This window comes from Phaseolus vulgaris, chromosome 7 (genome assembly GCF_000499845.2).
Source record: "Phaseolus vulgaris cultivar G19833 chromosome 7, P. vulgaris v2.0, whole genome shotgun sequence".
Classification (NCBI taxonomy): Eukaryota; Viridiplantae; Streptophyta; class Magnoliopsida; order Fabales; family Fabaceae; genus Phaseolus; species Phaseolus vulgaris.
In genome coordinates, this window is record NC_023753.2 from 29697465 (window position 1) to 29717081 (window position 19617).

Genomic DNA, 19617 nt, shown 5'->3' on the forward strand with positions numbered 1-19617 from the left:
TGTATTAATAACTAACTTATCTTTAAATATTTAAAGGTGTCTGATTAATTTTAAAACTAATGTACAATTTCACCTCATTTTTAAATATATTTTCTTTAAGTGATTAAAAATCATAGACATAAAAAATAATTTCTTTTTCTATTAGACTGAATTAAAATAACAATAAATGATACAGTTAAACCGAGAGTTGTAGAAACTAAAGGTTAATTTATTTAATATTTCCTGTTTATTTATTTTTAATCACAATTCTTTTAGTTTATATGTTACTTTATTTTCTACTTTTATACATTTACAAAAGAATGTTGTCACTATTTTTAGAAATCTCCAAAAACATGAAACAGATTAAAAATGATGTGATTATTTTTAATTAAAAATAAAATAAAAACAAGTCCTTAATAAAGTAAAGGGTCCTAGATATTTAAAAGTATTTATTACATATTAATTAATGTAATTAGTCTATACAAAATATTTGAAATAGGAAAACACATTTTAATGTACTAATTAGTCATCAGTTAAATAAATATAGGAAATTGAATGAAATCCAATTTAAAAAGGTAAATAATTACTATACAGTCAAAGACAACAACAAAATTAAAAGTTTAGTGTGCATAATAACATACACCAACCAAAAATAAATTCACACCCTAAGGTGCAACACCTATAAATAACTTTGTAAAAATGATAATTATTTTTGTTATAGTTATGAAAACAAAAAAATTATTATTAAATTTATAAAAAAAATATGCTCGTAATAATAGAGTTTAAATAGAATCAGTCACTCCTCAAAAAATTCATGCTTCCACATGTTTAGGCAAAAGGCAATTCATATGTTTGTTAAAGATCCAATAATTAATGCTAAATATAGAATTAGATGCAACTGTAGTAACAGGAATGTTCAACAAATCTCCAATATTAAAGTAAGATTTGAAAAGTGTTCACTGATATTCTTCTACGCCTTTAACGCATTCATTTGCTCAACAAAAAATCAAAAATCAAAGTTGATTTATTTAAATATCTTTCTAGTTTTATTAACTGTTTTTTTAATTTCTATTATGATGTAATAAGTTAAAAACATATATAATGCACAGGTGCAATAAAAACTAAAAAATTAATTGAAGTAGATTAAAGAAAGCAACTTATATTTTAAAAAAATTTATGATTTAGAAGTAGATGAGGATGAAGATTGTCTATGCTTACGCTTTTGAATATTTGTTGATGTTGTCAAACCTTTGCTAGAGTATTACTTGATTTCTTTTTCCCTTTGAACTTCCAAGTAAGTGAATCATTTTTTTCATAGCAAAAATCTCAATGTTTCTAACTTCATCCTTAGATCTAAAATTGCACTCATACAAGCACAACACTATATTCAACCCAATATTTTTCAAATTTGATTATCATCAATTTAGTCATATTCTTAATTAGTTTGTCCTCATTTTTTACATCTCCCATCAACAAACATTGAATTCTCCAATTTGTAAAAAATACAAGTTGGAAGTATGAAAAACTTGTGGTAGAAATCAAGGTAGTGATGTTATAAAATGGTAACAAGAACCTACAATTTTTGTCAAACTCTCTCTTACCCTTTATCTGAAGAACAATGTTTATAAGATTTATCAACAAAGTACAAGTTTTAAAGAATATGTTGATATTTAAGAGCACTTTTAAGCATCAAGTAAGTTGAATTTCATCTTATAAAGACATCAACACACAATCCACGTGATGCATAAATATCCCTAAACCTTTCAAGTCATAATATGAATCTTCACCAAATGCAAACAAAAAATACCAAATTAAATACAAGTACAAGACAATCCATTATTGCACTATCCAGATCATAATATAATAATTTATTAGATTAAATGCGTAAAAAAAGTCTTATTAAGAACCATAAATTTCAAATCATAAAATATGAAATTTCTCCATAAAAAATAAAATAAATTATGACAAGAACATGGTGAGGCGACTTGAGTGTGAAATTAAAGAGCGAGACAGAGATACAAGTAATGTATCATTATGTTATGAATTGTGAATCATATCATGAATATGAATTGTAAGATTCATAAACAAAAAAATGTAACATATACTTAAATATATAATATATATATATATATAACCATGCAAAAATACAATTAATAACAAAACAACCTCTTATTTAAACCTAAGTGTGGTACGTACATGAATTTACCACACAATTTTAGCAACACAACCTAAAAAAAACAATGTGGTTGCCGCATAAGATTCCTATAACTAACACTGTAACAAAATTTTACTTTCACTCTTCTCGCTCCTCCACACCTCCCGTGCCTCCGATGGCTCCCACACCTCCTGCATTGCTCGTTGTCCTACTGTCTCGTTCCTCCCACAATTCGCTTCTCCGTCATTTGCTCTTGCCATTGGCGTCATCGCCATTCGCTTATCTCATTGCTTGATTCTTTATGTGTCGCAACTCCTTTTGGTTCTCACTGCATTTGGGTCATTAGAGGAGAAGAGAGGAATCATCGTTGGAGGAGAAGCAAATTCATGGTTAAAAAAGTTAGGATTTTTACCAGAGGTAAAACCCAAAACAAAATGCAACATGATTAAAGGCCTGATTCAGAATCGATTCACAATCCTACAATTTTTTGAACGATTCACACTTGTATCGTGCAATACAGGAACAAAAATGATTGTTTACACGACTCATATCATTTTGTACATCGTGAATTGTATGATTCGTATCATTAATCGAACGATACTTACTACCATGAAATGAATTACTTGATCGAAAGTGGAAGGGCGAGGACAAATAGAAGAAAACTTTGTGGAAAATGATTTTATTTGAGAGACTCTTTTCAAAATGAAGTGAGTGAAAGAATAACAAAATGAAACAAAATATAAGAGGGTTAGGTTTTTCCCTATGGGTTATGCGAGTTAACCCGTCCCACCCTATCATTGCCCCACATGGACTGCAAATTATGTACGACGAACTTAAGTGAGCCAGCGAATTAATATACTCAACTGTCCTATGTCTTTTTCTAGCAGGTAGCCCGCACAATCGGTCTCGCATTGTCATTCCTAATAAAAATATTCTCTTTCTTAATAGTTATAAATTATATAATAATATAAATTATTATTATTATTATTAGCAAAAATAAGTTTCATATTTCACTTGTGTATTCATATTTTTTAATTTTAATAATACAATTTAAAAAATATATAATTATAATTTTAAAAATATATATATTAGTTATTTTAAGTGAAAAAAAATAAATTTTCATACTTGAAAAGAGTAAATGTGAAATTAGTATTTTATTAAATAAAAAAATTATGTTAAAAATATATAACCTTTGATCAAATTATCAAAAGAAAAATTGATAAAGAAAGTAGTTAAAAAAATGTATGTGATAAAATATGAAAGAGGAGAGAGAAAGATTATTAATATTGATAAAATAGTCATAAAGTAATAATAAATTGTGAAAAATATTCATTTGTATAAAACATACAGACTAAATTAAATGTTGGGTCCTTATTCTTATTTATAACTTTAAATTTTTTAAATTTAAAAACATATTTTCATCTTTTATATTTCTAAATTTATTTGAATTTGATTTTTAAAAATAGACATTTAGATTATATGGTAGTGAAGTTCACATAAAAATATAAATGTGCATTGTGATACAACTGTGTAGCACTTGAGAGAAGGGAATATTTGATATGAAAGGTAGTGTGTGAAGCTACCTCAAAGTTCCACTTTATTCCATTTCTAAGGCAAAATGCTTTGAAGTTTTCAACAAGAACAACGTTAACGTTTTTTATTTTTCTACTATTAAGAGTTTCTCCCTAAATAGTGGTTGTTGCAATGAAGTCTCAATCCTCACCCATGTTGAACTCTATTGATAATTTTTTTTTTGGTAGTGTATTAACTATGTAGCACATAAACAAATACAACACAAATATGAATACAGAAATACGTATAATTTAAAAAAATGTAGAATGTGAAGACACAGATCTATATATTACATAATTATGAATTATATAAATTGATAATAAATATTTATGTGCATAAGTATATTTTATATTTTTTTATAATAAATATTTATGTGCATAAGTATGTTTCATATTTTTTTTTGAAGCAGGAAGATGTTTTTCATGACTGGTTCAAAATAATTTGTTCTTTATTTTTATAATCATAATAAAAATTTATACAATAAATTTGAGTTTTTGAAAAATTATTATATTTATACTTTTTAAAATTGTGTTAAAACCGTGCTAGAATTTTCAGAAATACAACAAATATTTTTTGAATTAAACACTTTACCGATAAGTGTCTTACAAATATCGTACTAGTATAAACACTGATACGTGTGTCCAACAAAAACACAATGAATGATTAAAATACGTGTAGAACCAAGAAAAAAAAAGTAATGATTGAATTAATGAGTAAATTGTGTTTGTTGCTAATAGGCACATGACAAATTAGTTTATTAATCTGCATTAAAAGCTAGGAGAGTAGCGGCGCATAATGGTGGATCTTCAGCTTTTCCTGTAATTAATTAGAGGTGTTTCATGTCAAACTTCCATCATTGCTCTTACTTTAACTTTCTATTATATAATCAATCACATTAACTTTTTACTAATTACCATTTGCATAATCTGTGATATGGGAACTAAATACGAGAAAAAAAAAATTAATAGAATGAGAGAGAGAAGCCACCGCAATTTTTTGGTTTAAAGTTGACAAAAGTGAAACTTCTAGAAATCATTGTAGTAAACCTTAATAAAAAAAATTCTCTAAATTATATTTTCTGAAAGAAAAGACTATATTTAATAATATTAGTCATTTGTTTCAACGTGTTTGAATTATTGATTAAGAAGAATTGATCACATGAGTTATTATAATTGTAATAATGATAGTGTATTACACGTGAATTGAGGAATATAACTTTAAAATTATGTTTTATATATCTCAATTAATCAACCAATATTTTTTCTTTCTGAAAAAAAGTTTACAAAAATATTTTAATGGTTCAGTAACTTTAATTTTTTTATTGTGTATTTTATTACTTTGTATAAATAATACAATTTTAATTATTAAGAAAATATCACTTTGTTATAAAAGACTTGTACATCCCTTCCTTCAATTTATGTTTTCTTATTTGTCAATTATCAAAGTATCATCATGCATCTTATCCCATATTTGTATATGAATAATTTTTCATTTAACTTGATTCACTTTCAAGTTTGAAAACTTGTTTTAGAATCTATTTCTAAAGCAAAATGGTTTGTTACTTTTATTATAATTGTACTTGTCTCACAACATATATTATGAAAAAGTAAATTTGAGATCTTTTAATTTAATTTTATTTTGTTCTATTAAAAGTCAATAGAAAAAAAATATCAAAAGAATTGAGTTTAGTAATGATTGTGAATATATGAATAAAAAATTATCCAAATTTTTGTCTTGTAATGATATTGTTTATGAATTAACATGTGTTAACACTTCACATTAAAAATAGTTGTAAAAAGTAAAAATCGTCATCTTTTAGAGGTAGTTAGAGTCCTCCCTTTTCATATTATTTGCTCCTAAAATTTATTGAAAAAAAATTGTATTAACGACCAGATACTTCATCAATAGACTACTCAGTCTATCTTAAATAATGTTAGTCTTATTGAGTCATTTCTATATTTTTCTCCTTCTAATTAATGTTAAATCTACCTTGTTGAGTTTTTTTTTATATATTTTATTTTGTTCAATTCCATAATCTTAATTGCGATGTATTATATCCTAAAGATCTTAAATGTGTATATATTGATTATTCTCAAATAAAAAGAGTATAAATATTATCATCCTAAAAGTCGTCGTGTATGTATCACCATGAATGTCACCTTTCATGAAATAGAAACTAGTCTTACGCTTTAGGGGGGAGAAAACACTTGAAGCGGAAGAGTTCTCCTTTTTGTCATTACCATATCTATCTTTAGAGGATGCTCAATATTTATGTGATGAAGTCACCACAAATGATATTGAACCAACCTATAGTAAGAAAGAAGAATAAGACAAATTATCTGGTAAAAAATATCAAAGATGACAATCCACTTTGACTCTAGAGAATAAGAGTTGTCTTACTTGGAGGTGAGGATTCCTAAAGGCAATAGTGAGGAGGTAAATATTACTAAGGATTTACCCATTGTATTGAGAAAGTAAAAAAAATCTTGTGTTAAATATCCTATTTCTCAATGTGTTTGCACTAACAATATTTCTAATAGACATCAAAGTTTTATTGTTATTGATGCCATAAAAATCCCTACCTTAATCCATTAAGCCAGGAAAAGTATACATTAAACTCAAGTTATGAGAGAGGAGATTAATGAATTAAAAAAAACTCAACATTAAATATTGTTGATAAACCAAGAGACAAAAAGTCAGTAGGATGCAAATGGATATTTATAATGAAACACATGGTAAGTGGGTCAATAGACACGTATAAAGTTAGAATGGTTGCAAATGGATATATCCAAACTTATAAAATTGACTATGAGGAGACTTTTTCTCTTGTAGCACAAATAAATATAGTTCAAGTGGTACTTGCCTTTGCAACTCATTTTGGATGAAAATTATGTCAATTGAGTGTAAAAAATATTTTTCCTCATGGAGATTTAGAAGAAGTGTACATGGAATATTGAATGTTTCCTAAAGAAGACCTTATATGGTCTTAAACAATCTCGAAAAATATGGACCGAGAGATTTAAAAAAATAATTATTTTCTTATATATATGCAAAATTAAAGAGATCATACTTTATTTATAAAACATTTCTTTTATAAGTAAAATTACACTATTTTTGGACAATGTGGATGACATTATTGTTTAAGAGATAATGAAACTGAGAAAATGACAAAGAAAAATTGGTGGTCGAAATTGAAATGAAAAACCTAGGAAAACTTAAGTATTTTATTGGAATAGATGTTGTTTATTAAAAAAAGAGGATTTTCATCTTCCAAAGAAATAAACTGTGTACTTGATCTTCTTAAAAAACATGTAAGCTAGGATGTAGAACCTTAGGAGTTCTTATTAAACAGAATCATAAAATTCCAATTGAAGAGAGATCTCCTATAAAAAAAAACTCAATATAAAATATTAATAGGAAAATTTACTTATTTATAACATTGGAGACCAAATTTTTTTATGTAGCTATGTGGTAAGTCAGTTTATGCATGATTTAAGAGAAAAACTCATATTAAATTTAAACCCAAGAAAGAAGTTATTCTACAAGAAATAAGACATTTTTATCCTAGATATACATTGATGCAAACAATACAACGTTTTGTTACCGACATAAAATCTACACCTGATATTGTATTTTTCTTGAAGAAAAAAAGTCTGGTAACCTAGAAAAACAAAATAACAAAATATAGATATTTTTCTAGTGTAGAAGTTGAATTTCGAACCCTTGCTAAAGGTGTGAGAAGAGTATAAAAATCATATTTAATGACCTTAAAATAAAGATTAAGATCCATATACAATTGTATTATAATAACAAGTCAAACATAAGCATTACCTCCAAAATATTGAAATTGATAGACCGTATAGGATTTTAAATCACATACATTTTTACTAAAAAAGTTCTTCAGAACACATTCTAAAATTTTGTAAGCAAATTGATGATAATTGATATTAAACAACTTGAAGAAAGTGCTGTAAATAAAATATTATTAAAATAAAAAATTCATAATATCTCCATGGTAATTAGAAAAAAAAGTACCAAACTATGAATATGGTGGGCTAAATATTTAAATGCACTATTATCAAAATTGAATCTTTAGGCTGATAAAACCACTTTGGTAAAAAGATAAATAAAATGGGCCGATAAATACTTTCTTCAATTTAGTTAATGGATCAGATATGCTATTCAATGTTGCGAACACTAGATCAAACTATCATTGAACTGATTTGCAACCCCAAAGACCTACAAAATGAACGTAGATGTATAATTTTATTTGAAATTATTACGATCAACCGCTATGTGCACATCTTTTTTTCTTTTAAGTCACATAATTTTATCTTCCAAACCTGAGCCTTAGCGTAATCCCATAAGATCACAGACCTTAGCAATTGCAGTAGTCGAAAAAACATAAGCAATAGGTGTACTGATTGTGATTGGGAGGATCAATACAGAACACTTGCTTTTTGGTTAATTGGGTTTTGGAAAAAAATTAATTCAAAACATTGGTTCTAGCTTTTCTTATATTGATTCTTTAAGCACCACCATTGCTTCTTCCACTCGTCCACTTTACACTTAGACCGAGCGCTTCCTGTTATTTAGTGTTACGAATTGAACAGACAACAGAAAGAAGTAGGAGTGATGAAGATTGTGTTGGAGTTGAAAGAAAGAAGAAGAAATTAAGCACACAAGTTTGTTTTAACACAACAGAAGATGAGTGGAGTCTTCGCAATATCTATCTAAAGAGACAATCCAGACTCTTCATCCTCTTCAAGAGTAGAAGTGTAGACAAAGAAGAGAGCCCATATAAGACCAAAGACACCGAACAGGATCCAACCAAGAAGGTTGTTGCTAAGCCCAAAGGGAAGCCCGGTTCCTTCAGTGCTCAGTCTCTCATCCACCAAGGCCATGGCTGGGCTTGACATGACTGCAGCACAGGTAGCTGCCATCAAAGATGCTCCCATCCCCATGCTTGAGCTGCTTTCCTTCACACAAGGTTTTTCCTCCATGGAGCACCTCACTCTTCCCACCTTACCCATTGTTGGCAATCCTATATAAAACAATTTAATGCTTGAGAAAAGGATTGATTCATCAAACTATATTATTCTAAACCTAACAATCAATTAAAACATGTATCTTAAAATTCTCATCCAGGTAACCTAAACTCATTCCTCCTTTTCTTATTTACTGTCTTGTTGCATGGCATGTTGAAGAAATCAGGCATGAAAGAGCTTAAAGTCATTATTTACAATGGCAAATTAGGATGAGAAAAGACAAACCAAGAACAGGAGATGAGACCCCAAGAGGCCGCTTTTGCACAAGACATGCGCGGGTGATCGATGGGGTGGTTGTAGCAGCGGAGATGGTTGCCATTTTTTTTCAGTAACTATGAATGATTACAGAGTGTGGAAACTGAAAGGATAGAGTATACCAGCTTAGTACCTAACCTAACGTTAAAATTAATATCATCGATCCAAAGAGTGTCCTATGACCACAAAACATGGATAGATTCGTGGCCCCTTGTTAGATATCCTTATCTGCAGCAATCCAATAATTTCCAGCCATGTGTCAAATAATCGTTTTCATGATCGATATTCTCCTCACTTCATATAGGTTGATTTTTAGGAAGTTGGAGCAAAAATTTCCAGGAAAAATAATAATTATTATTAAATGTTCTTGTATGAAACAAGAAAAAATAATTATTTCACGTCTTTCAAATACATCTTCTTTCGTCTCTATAGAATTAATTGGAACCAAAGAGAATACCTAGCATTTTTCGGGCAGTGAGGGTAGTTCTATATTAACAAATAAGAAACTCAAGAAATCATAATGTCAATGGGATGTCTTTCAAGAATACTGATAAAAATCTAATTTTTACACACTGATTTTTCTACAACACATTTTTTTTCTGACAAAGTCTTGCTAATTAAACTCCTTATTTAATAAGAGAGAAAAAAAAAAGAACAGCAGCAATTATCATCCAATAACAACTAGTTATATTAATAAATTTGTTAATTTTGATAGGAATAACTTTAGAAATCATAAGAGCAAATCAGTTTTCTTTTACAGACTGAACATATTTATTGCAAATTAAATAATTCTCACACATTGTTTTATAAATATTAATCAATTTCAGATAATAATGAAAATATTTTTAAAATATATTAAAAATGTATAATTAACATTGCTCTCAGGAAAATTTCCCAAATGTACCTTCCAAAACTAGAGGGGTCGTCGATACACAGACACATGAAAAAGAAACAAAAAAAATCAGCATTTCAAGCAAATCACTCAATGTAAATACTAATAATAAGCTATCTCTTCCTCCATTGTGATTTCTGAGCCTTCCGAGTAATACCCTCGTGACCAATTTAACTTCTGATATTCCATAGCCACCAGAGAAAAGAGAATGAAAAACAGCTAGATTTTGGCCATTGGAAAGACTAAGAGGTCATTCCTATCCACTTTGCAAAACACAGCCGTCATCCCTGATTTGCAATTTTGTTCTTCTCAGTAAATAAATCAGCACCTAAGCGACGATGGAACTAACTGACTAAGATCCACATTTGTCTCCAAATTCACATTAAAATCTCTCATAACACAGAAGCAAGTATGAGCTGCTTCAACATGAATCACATCCAGGTCTTGTGACGCCCCACCAAATACACAACGAATAGCAAAGAATGTCGGCATAAATTAAGGGACACCAAAGATTTATATACACAACAACCAATTTTATCTGCAAGTACCTTCTGACTCTTCATCATGACTATAAATTTGCTAAGTTTCTAGAAAGAAGCGGAAAGAAATTTGGGGTGGTCAGAGATGTTGAAAACTTTAAAGAAGAATTGCAGAAATAATAACGTGAAGGTAGCTGGAAACGAACCATCGAGCATGTCAACAACAGAAGCCCACTCAAATCATGTAGAGGGAACTTCGAATTTTGAACTATGCCTGGAGATTGCATTGTTGCAAAAAATGGTTGTCAAAATTCAAATATTTGGTCCAAAAGCTTTTATATCTGCCCATGGCAATATCCAACCACGGCTTCCTAAGCCCATCATAGTGTATAACGGCAGCCCGCTCAATCTCATTTCGATCGACATCCGAACTATAACCAAGGCCAAGAATATGCCATTGTCTATTCAACAACTCTGTCTTGTTATAGAAAGTGAGCCAGCCTAAAGGTAGACTTCCAACGTTCCACAACCCCTGCAAACATTATCCCAGACAAATACATTAGACAATTATTTCAATATAATTTTATTTTTAAAACAAGACTGGGTGAAAGAAAAGAAAAGTTGCTCAAACAAATTAACATTTGTGCTCCATCTTAAACAGTAATTTCAATGATAAGACATATTCCCCAAAATATGATTCAACCACCAAAGAAAACGCCAAATTTAAATACACATCCAAAAATTCTATGTTGATATCAAATCTTTGCCTGATAATAGTCTCCGATTCAGGTAATTCATAATCAAAACTCAAACTACTTGGTTAAGGATGCTAAAATGCAAAATAGATAAATGCAAATGACAATCAATACAATTGAAGTTCAAGAACTTGGTTGCCAACCATTGTTCTTCAAATTGCCATTAACTCGTTAATGGCAAGAGTCTAACTGAAGATCGAATGAAATTTACATTATAGAAATTTGGTTGGGCTGTAAAATATTGAAGCGTACAAAATTAAATAAAGACATTTTTTAACCATACCATTTGCAAATAATTGTGATAGACAGCAGTTAAATTGTGTCTCCTCCACTGTTGCAAATCAAACAAGTTCATCCCAAATGCCCATGTGCAAGCATTGACATCAAACCTCTTTCCAATTAATGGATCTGAAAAGTTTAAGAACGTGTCAATCCTATGAAATGGGATTTTTCCTTCCTGACAAGTTCCAACTGCTCCAATCACGCTTCCCTTCATATCCATATTCCAGAGTGCACTGAGATCTTGTTGCACCACCACATCATGATCAAAGAGGACAATCTTATTTAGAGCAGGAAAAATGTCTGGAAGGTAGAAACGCAGGTAGTTCAATTCAGAGGTGTATCTTGGATCACTGGAGTTATTTTCCTGGAAGAAATTGTACTTGGACAACCATTCAATGTTGTCTATGCTCTGTATGTGGACTGTAGCTTTGCCAGGAGGATTTAACAAGAACCACATTGAGATTGCTGGTAAGTTGGGTGATTTGGTCAATACATGGAAAACAACTTTCCCCTGTTCCTGCAATTTGGAGTTCATTGTCAACCTTTCTTGCCACAATATATACACAATTAATGAGAACTGTTAAAATTTATATGTTTATGGAGTAATGAGAGAAGAGAAAATAAAGCAAATGATAACACTAAGTATATTGTTGATAATATATATAATTTGTTACAGTACCTTAAACTCATGCTCCTATTTATACCAATAAATTGGTCATGTACTTGTATTACTAGTACAAAACCAGCCCATTAACAAACTAAACGAAATAAGGAAATAAATTGTGAGGTTAAGTTAGGCTTAAAATTCCACTTTGATAAGATGGTATCAGAGTTTATCTAACCGAAATTTGTTGGGCTTATGTGTCACCAACTAGTGGGTTCCCATATAGTCCTACAGTCAAGATGTTCAGTCCTCGGCATGAGGGGATTTGTTGGAGATCAACATCGATCGGAGATAAGGTCAAATTATAGTATATAAGTTGGTGCAAATCTCACTTTATTAAGTCGGTTATGAGATTGAGTTAGACTTAAATTCCACTCTCTTAAGAAGATGATTAATTTGATTTTACAATATTTTTAAATACTTAGAAACTAATATAAAGATGAGTTAAGTAGCATACTTTTTACAATAATTTTCTCAGAAATTTCCACAATAAACTATCCATGCTGCAGCTAAATTATAATGAATCCACCATTTAACAAGATAAAGAGACAGGAATAGAAGATGCAGAGAGCCATCATTCTTCTAGAAAAAAACTTATAGGGGAGCTTTAGAAGGATTTCTTCTCTGCCTCTCATCATGTACGTACTTCAAGTTAGACACTTCAATACAGATGCTGAGAAATCTGACGAGGTAAAATGAGCAATGTTAAACACTTCAATACAGATGCTGAGAAATTCGATGAGGTAAAATGAGCTCCCACTAACTGGAAATGACTGTTTATGAGGGAGTGACTAACAATAATTTTCTTTTAGAAAACATATCAATCCAGCTAAACATGAAAGGTGAGGTAATGTGGAAAGAAGTTGAAGGGAGAATTTTATTTTCATAACATACTACATTGAGATAGATAGATCATAAATCATCTTAGGTATTTACTGACTTGGCTTCTTGATTCTGAAGTAAGATCTGTAGCATTGAAATCTGCAACTAGAATAACTATTTTAATTTTCAAGTAGTCAGGGTCAACTTGAAATTACAGTTAAGTATAAAATGTCATATAACTAACTCCCATGGTTAAGGGGAAGGATTATAAAGATAAATCAGGTTCTTACCACAAGTTCCTGTATTCACTCTCTCGAATGTGAAACAAGCATTTTCAAGAAATATGAAGGAGAGGGACATCAAGTCATCAAACACCAAAGCAACTGCTAACCACTAGGAACTTGTCTACTTGGGAATAGCGTGATAGCTAAACTTACTAGTATTAGTTAGTATTTCTTTTTCTTTTTCAGCAGTTACATTGGGAGTCACAACGAAAACACTAGCTCAAAAAATATTAGAGTATATCTGTGTTAAAAGAAAAGACAATAAAAGTTAATCCAAATAAAAGATAAGGTATTTATTTACCTTGGCAGATGAGATGGTAGAGTTAACAACTGCTGCACATGCCAGAACATTGTCAGAGAAGACAACATAATGATAAAGTTCTGGGCTATGAATATTATTTTCATTTGGAAGCTTTCTCTCCTCCTGCCTCAAGGCAAAGTACGCTGCAGTCAACTGCATAGAAAGACAGTGAATGCCTTTTGGGGCAGTCCTGGCAGCAAGATGTACAAGATATGTTGCTTGATGTCGCTGAGAACGGACTTGCTCTTCAACCTGACGCTTCATTGTATTGAGCTTTGCAGCCATATTAGAACAGTCTGGGAAAGCACGGTAGACTTTAGACAGTGAAGCCTCCATGTGTCTCATTTTCTGCAAAGCACTGTGAATTTCACTTGTTTTTAGATTGAAAAATATTGTCAATTTCTGTTAACAATTCATATCACATCAAATTTCTACACGGATTTCTTTCTACATAATTATGTTTGAACGCAAGATAAGTGGTCACTACTCACTAGTTTCTCACTTAATATAATTTGAAATTTTGAGAAATACTCGTGTTAGTCAATGAAAAATAAAAGGCTTCTTAATGTGATCTCTCCATTTCTAAGTCTCTTAAACTACTAATGTTTTGATTCTTGAAGAAAGCAAGTACGTTGTGATCCTTGTAGTCTCTAAGACTCAGTGATGTGGATGAGAGAACAAGCTTGAAGTAAACTGCCTATGGTATCAATCATAGCCGATCCTAAGCCCGGGTAAAGGATGAGTGTGTTAGGCTATTGATAAACAATGTAAAACCCATTAATATACGAAACATGGATCAAAGATAACTCATAACAGATTTGATTATTTGATCTTTAACAGAACCAGTGACACTGTGATCCATGTAACTGATCTCACCTATTGGAATAAGGCTTTTGTTGCTGTATTCAGTTCAAAAAAATAGCAATTAACAATTGTGGTTGTGGGACAAATTGAAGTGTCATACTTACTTTCTTCAAGGATCAAATCATTAGTAGTTTTGACTTGAAAGTTCTGTACTACTTAAAGCGTTAAACAGACTATTTTCTGAACTAAATGCAAGCATAGACTTACATGGAAAGTTTACCTCATTGACAGATCTGAATCCTGGGTGGCTTCACCAACTACTAATTCCATCTCTCTTGATAACCGCTCCAAATCTCTCAAGCGCAAATTGCTGCTTGGTGGTGCAATTTTCAAGTACGCTTTGGCTAAAATAAGTTGATCCTTAATCTCTTGAACCTTCTTAGTTGTTACTTCAATATTCTTTTCTAACTTTCTCTGTGAATCATGTATATTCCTACCTTGAGACGTGAAGGATAATTCATTCTGCTGAGTTCCCTGGTGTTGTCTTTCGTGTTTATTGAATCCTGAACTCGACAATGGTGCAAACTTCAGACAGTCCCACATAGTTGATCACTTACGTGGCAATATGTAAGCCCAAAATTAAATAATAAAACATAAACCTATATATACTACCAACCATTTATTTCCAAAGTGGCGCCTCTGTATCCCGCATTTCTAGATTCCTTAGAATCATGATTGTTTTCTGAATCGTAACCAATTGTTGAAACAAAATCTTTTTCCGTATAAACAACTTGATTTGGTTCTTCTAATTCTTCAGCATCTTCCTGAAACTCAAACAGACCGAAAATCAGAATTCTAATTTAAAAGTATTATATGTCAATTCACTCGGAAAAGAAAACAGGTATTATCGCAATGAGGAAAGTTCGTTATCAAATCTCTTACTACCTGTTCTACAGCATTTAACTTCAAAGTATCCGTCCTGTATGTCTGCAACAAAAAATAAAATAAAAAAAAGAGACAATTTAATTTAAATACAATTCCAAAGGTGTTTTTGGTATTGTTCTCAAATCAAAATTGAAGTTTGACCTCGAGAATGAAAACCTTTATTACACAAATAACAGATATAAAACTCTAGTTGTAGTTGGAAAAATACACCAACAGCACGTATCAAACTGCATCTAAGTTTATCCTAAAATAAATTCAAGTTACAAAGCGGAGCATAAAAGCTGGTATAGTTCAACTAGCTGCTTTGAAAAGAGAACAAAATGTTCCCCACTTAAAACAAACAAAACAAATCCGAAGTGTTACGATTATCCGCGACTGAATTCCGAGAAAGCGCGAGAAATTCCGTTGACTAGTCCACTCACCGACATCAGAATTTAAAATCCAGTACTAAAAAGCAAGCAAAACTACATTTCCTCCGGCTCAAACTCTTTCGTAGCAACCAAAAGCAAGAAGAACGATAAACATGTTTCAACAAAACAAACCAAATCAGGAGACTTACAGCGCGATATAAATCTTCGAGAAACTCTCTTCTTCCTGAAACGACGGTCATATAAAGGCGCAGAATCAATTGAAGGAGTCACAAGCAATGGCGAAAAGCAAAGCGACATTGCACAATTACAAGTAGCAAACAAGCACGTGATGAGAGAGAATTGAATTTACCGAGAAGAGTGAGAAGGTTGAGACGGTGAGAGACGAAGACGAGGGGAGCGACGACGGAGAGAGAGAGAAGAGAGAGGATGAGAATCCTCTGGCAGCGCCGGATTTTGCTCATTGATGAGAGTGTGGTTCTTCTGGATCCTTCTGGAGAAGTAGTTCACTACATTACATTACGTAGATTCAGATCTTGGAGAGGGTATGATACTTCCACCCGAAGGAACACGCACGTAGGGTTTCACTTACAGTTTGCGCTGATAGTTACTGTCAGCCAGATAGAGAAAAAAAGAATCAGAAGCTGAGCTTTGGCCGTGTTTATAGTTCCGACACGGCTGTGTCAACTACATGTGAGTGACAGAGAACGAGCCAAGTCAAGTAAAATTGACTGCGAAAATTATTTTATATATATGTATAAATTCTCAAATTATCATTTATGTTTTAGAGGTGTAAATTCATAATAATTTAGTTTTTAAAATAATTAATCTATTAATTTTTTAATTTTTAATGAGACTATTTTTAAAATATAATTTTAACTTTCTATGATCAATTTAACATTAAGTTATTTCGTAAAACAAGTTTATGCTATAACAAAATCTAATTGAAATATTTTTATACATTTACATATTAAATGATTATTTATTTCTGAAGGTATTACAATATTTTTATTTCTGTTTGAATATCTATATATAGAATAAAAAATATGTTTGTTTTATATTTAAAAAATAATAATTAATGTTTTTAATTATAATAAACGACGAAAACAAAATTGGATTCGTGTTATATATATATATATAAATATATATATATATATATATATATATTTTAAATCCTTATATATGTAAAGTAATTATTGATTTTTGTTAGAAAATAAAAATTTATATCAATATATATTTTACTTGTAATAAAAAATATTTTTAAGGGTAACTTTTCTATGATAAAATATTTAAAATATTCATGGATTTAATCAGATTTTAAATCTTTTATGTTTTCCTTATTTTGAAAAGTTAAAATAAACATATAGAAATATTTAACATGTGTTTTTTTTTTAATCAAAGGGTATTAAACAAGTCAACTATATGTTAAAGAACCCAACTTAATTTAAAGAAAAATACTTTTCTTTTCTATGATCCAGACCAAATACACGATTTTAAGTATCCTGAATTATTAGTTTAAAAAAAAGACTGATTGAATTTTTAAGCAAAAATTGAAAATATTATAATAATTATTTTACAATTTATTTCTACATTGATCTAAGTAAATAAAATGTAAAATATCAAGTGAAATAAAAAATAAGTATAAAAAAAAAGAGATATATATTTAATAATTTCCCTTTCCGAGCAAATTAAACTAAGAATAAGAAATTTCAAAACAAGTATGGACAATATGAAATACAATAATAAAATGATAAAGTTTTGATTAAAAAATGTAAAATTAATACATATTGTGATAACTAATTAAATTTATTTGATTGTTCTCTATTATATATATATATATATATATATATATATATATATAAAGTTATAATATTTCTACATGCATTAACATTTTTTCGATCTTACTTTTGTATCTAATTTTGTATCTAAATAATTGGTGAAGAGTTTAAGATTTTCTTTAATTAGTAAAATTTGTACATGAATATTTTTTTACTTATTCAATAGAAAATTTATTAAAATAAATAAACAACAAAAAAATACAAAAGTTTTTTATTACAATTCACAAATACATAATGATATCTGCAATGCTTATTTGTTTAAAAGCTACAAAATAATTTTGTTAAGTTTTTATTTTAGAATATTTTTTAAAAACATCTATGGATACAAGTTGAAATAAGTAGATTTGAAAATATTTTATATAATTTAAAAGAAATATCTATGCACGTTACATAAATTATTAAGTTTTTGAAGCCTTAACAAATGTTTTCTTGAAAACATAAACTCTAGCCTTTCAAGTAAATTAGACTTCTATTTAAAAAATAAATAAATAAAATAACTGAAAATTCCCATGTTTAAGTTTTTGTTTTTTCATAAAATCTTTAATCATTATATTTCAAACTCCTTAACAATAAATAAGTCTAGATAGTGTTGACAAGAAAAAAAATAATAAAAACAGTGTTGTGATTAATAGAATTTTTTTTTAAAAAGTAATAAATCAAAAGAACAACATAATGTATAAAAGTAAAAGTCAAAAGAAAAGAACTATATTTTCATTATGGCCCAATCGTATATAATAATAGTAATATAATATAGAAATTCATTACAGTGAACAATAAATTCAAAGAGTAACACAAAACAATTACTTAAATGTAGAAAAGAAAATTGAAAATTGAAAAATAACTTATTTTGAACGAACAAACCTTGTTCAATAATATCAAGTTCAACAAAGTTGTCTAATTTGTTTGCAACAAATTTTACACCATTATTTGATCAATGCTTAGATTTAATCTCTTTATCTAACACACTTGAACAATTAACTAAAAAATATGGCTATTGCATTTGAAATGTTCCATAAAATAAAAATCTTAATATTCAACAAGAACTATCACAAAAAAAAACCACTATACTAATTGAACATCATTCTAAAGGCTAAACCTTTATCATGGTATATAATTAATGAAAATTTAAATTTCAAATTTTTGTTTTTCACATTTGGATCCAAAACACTTAACTTTAACATAAAATAACACTCATTTATATAATTTAATTAAGTTGCATTTAATAAAATAAATACTATAACAAATTAAATGAAAAAACACAATCTATACAAATTGTATCAATATACTGCACCTTAGTTGGCTTATTCCAAAAGGTTACAAAAGAAATAAGTCATGGTGGTGACCGGAAAAAGTTAGCAAAATAGAATATCATCATCCAATACAAATTCATAATGATAATATTATTGAGAAATTAGTTGAACTAAAATTTAATTTTAGTATACCTCACATTACATAACTTTGAAAAACTAACATTTCGACTTATATTATTATAAAAATAAATCTTTATATATTTACGTGACCAATGATTGTTTCTTTATTTCTTATTCAATTTTTCTTTATTTCTTATTCAATTTGTTCTTCTTATTACATCTCTACCTATAATTAAGAACAAAAGCTTTTTTTTTTATCAATAATTTAAATATTACTTTCAAATATTTTAAGTTATTAAAAATAAATTAAAAAAATTCAATTATCTTTTTTTATCAATAATTGTTGTACCAAAAAATTTATTTGCATCTACCTAAATTTAACTCAGCTTTCATATTTTGAATTAATATTTAATATTCATTATCATTGCATCTATTTATTTTATACTATAGTTAATGATGAATATTTTTTTTTATGTTATGCATCAAATAGAGTGCACATAATCGTACGTAAGCGACAATGATTTAAGCATAAAAGAGAGAAAAACAAAAAAAAAATACAAAAAAAAATCTTATTTACTTGTGTTTTAGAGAGTAAAATACATGGTGTATATATAATAAAAAGACTAAGACCTAATTGAAGAAAATAAAAATTAGACCAAACAAACAAAGCTTTTCAATAAAAATAGAAAAACTAAATATCTTATATTATAAAATATTTTTGTAAGATAGTTTTATTATAATGATAATTTAACAACATTTTTATTATTTATATTATATTTTTAATTTATTGTACAATATAATTTT

General features: G+C 28.9%; 2 protein-coding genes across 2 annotated transcripts; both read right to left on the reverse strand.

Moving 5' to 3' along the window:
• Positions 1-8359: 8359 nt before the first annotated feature.
• LOC137829795 (photosystem II reaction center W protein, chloroplastic-like) lies at positions 8360-9408 on the reverse strand. Its single transcript, XM_068636710.1, has 2 exons — positions 8980-9408; positions 8360-8750 (listed from the first exon to the last, which is right to left on the reverse strand). The coding sequence occupies exons 1-2, from the start codon at positions 9071-9073 to the stop codon at positions 8440-8442; spliced, it is 405 nt and encodes a 134-aa protein (XP_068492811.1). The 5' UTR covers positions 9074-9408; the 3' UTR covers positions 8360-8439.
• A 422-nt stretch (positions 9409-9830) lies between these two features.
• LOC137829794 (probable galacturonosyltransferase 6) lies at positions 9831-16340 on the reverse strand. Its single transcript, XM_068636709.1, has 8 exons — positions 15958-16340; positions 15797-15831; positions 15238-15279; positions 14969-15116; positions 14573-14855; positions 13489-13846; positions 11419-11934; positions 9831-10912 (listed from the first exon to the last, which is right to left on the reverse strand). The coding sequence occupies exons 1-8, from the start codon at positions 16067-16069 to the stop codon at positions 10649-10651; spliced, it is 1758 nt and encodes a 585-aa protein (XP_068492810.1). The 5' UTR covers positions 16070-16340; the 3' UTR covers positions 9831-10648.
• Positions 16341-19617: the final 3277 nt, after the last annotated feature.

What these genes read in the sequence shown, in the direction of transcription:
- LOC137829795 (XM_068636710.1), bottom strand. Translation starts at nt 9,073, where the DNA reads ATGGCAACCATCTCCGCTGCTACAACCACCCCATCGATCACCCGCGCA. An exon ending in GGTCTCATCTCCTGTTCTTG is followed by an intron (nt 8,751 to 8,979) that starts GTTTGTCTTTTC and finishes TGTTTTATATAG; the next exon opens with GATTGCCAACAATGGGTAAG.
- LOC137829794 (XM_068636709.1), bottom strand. Translation starts at nt 16,069, where the DNA reads ATGAGCAAAATCCGGCGCTGCCAGAGGATTCTCATCCTCTCTCTTCTC. An exon ending in AGTTAAATGCTGTAGAACAG is followed by an intron (nt 15,117 to 15,237) that starts GTAGTAAGAGAT and finishes TTTGAGTTTCAG; the next exon opens with GAAGATGCTGAAGAATTAGA. An exon ending in CTACCATCTCATCTGCCAAG is followed by an intron (nt 11,935 to 13,488) that starts GTAAATAAATAC and finishes TCCAAATTGCAG; the next exon opens with GAACAGGGGAAAGTTGTTTT.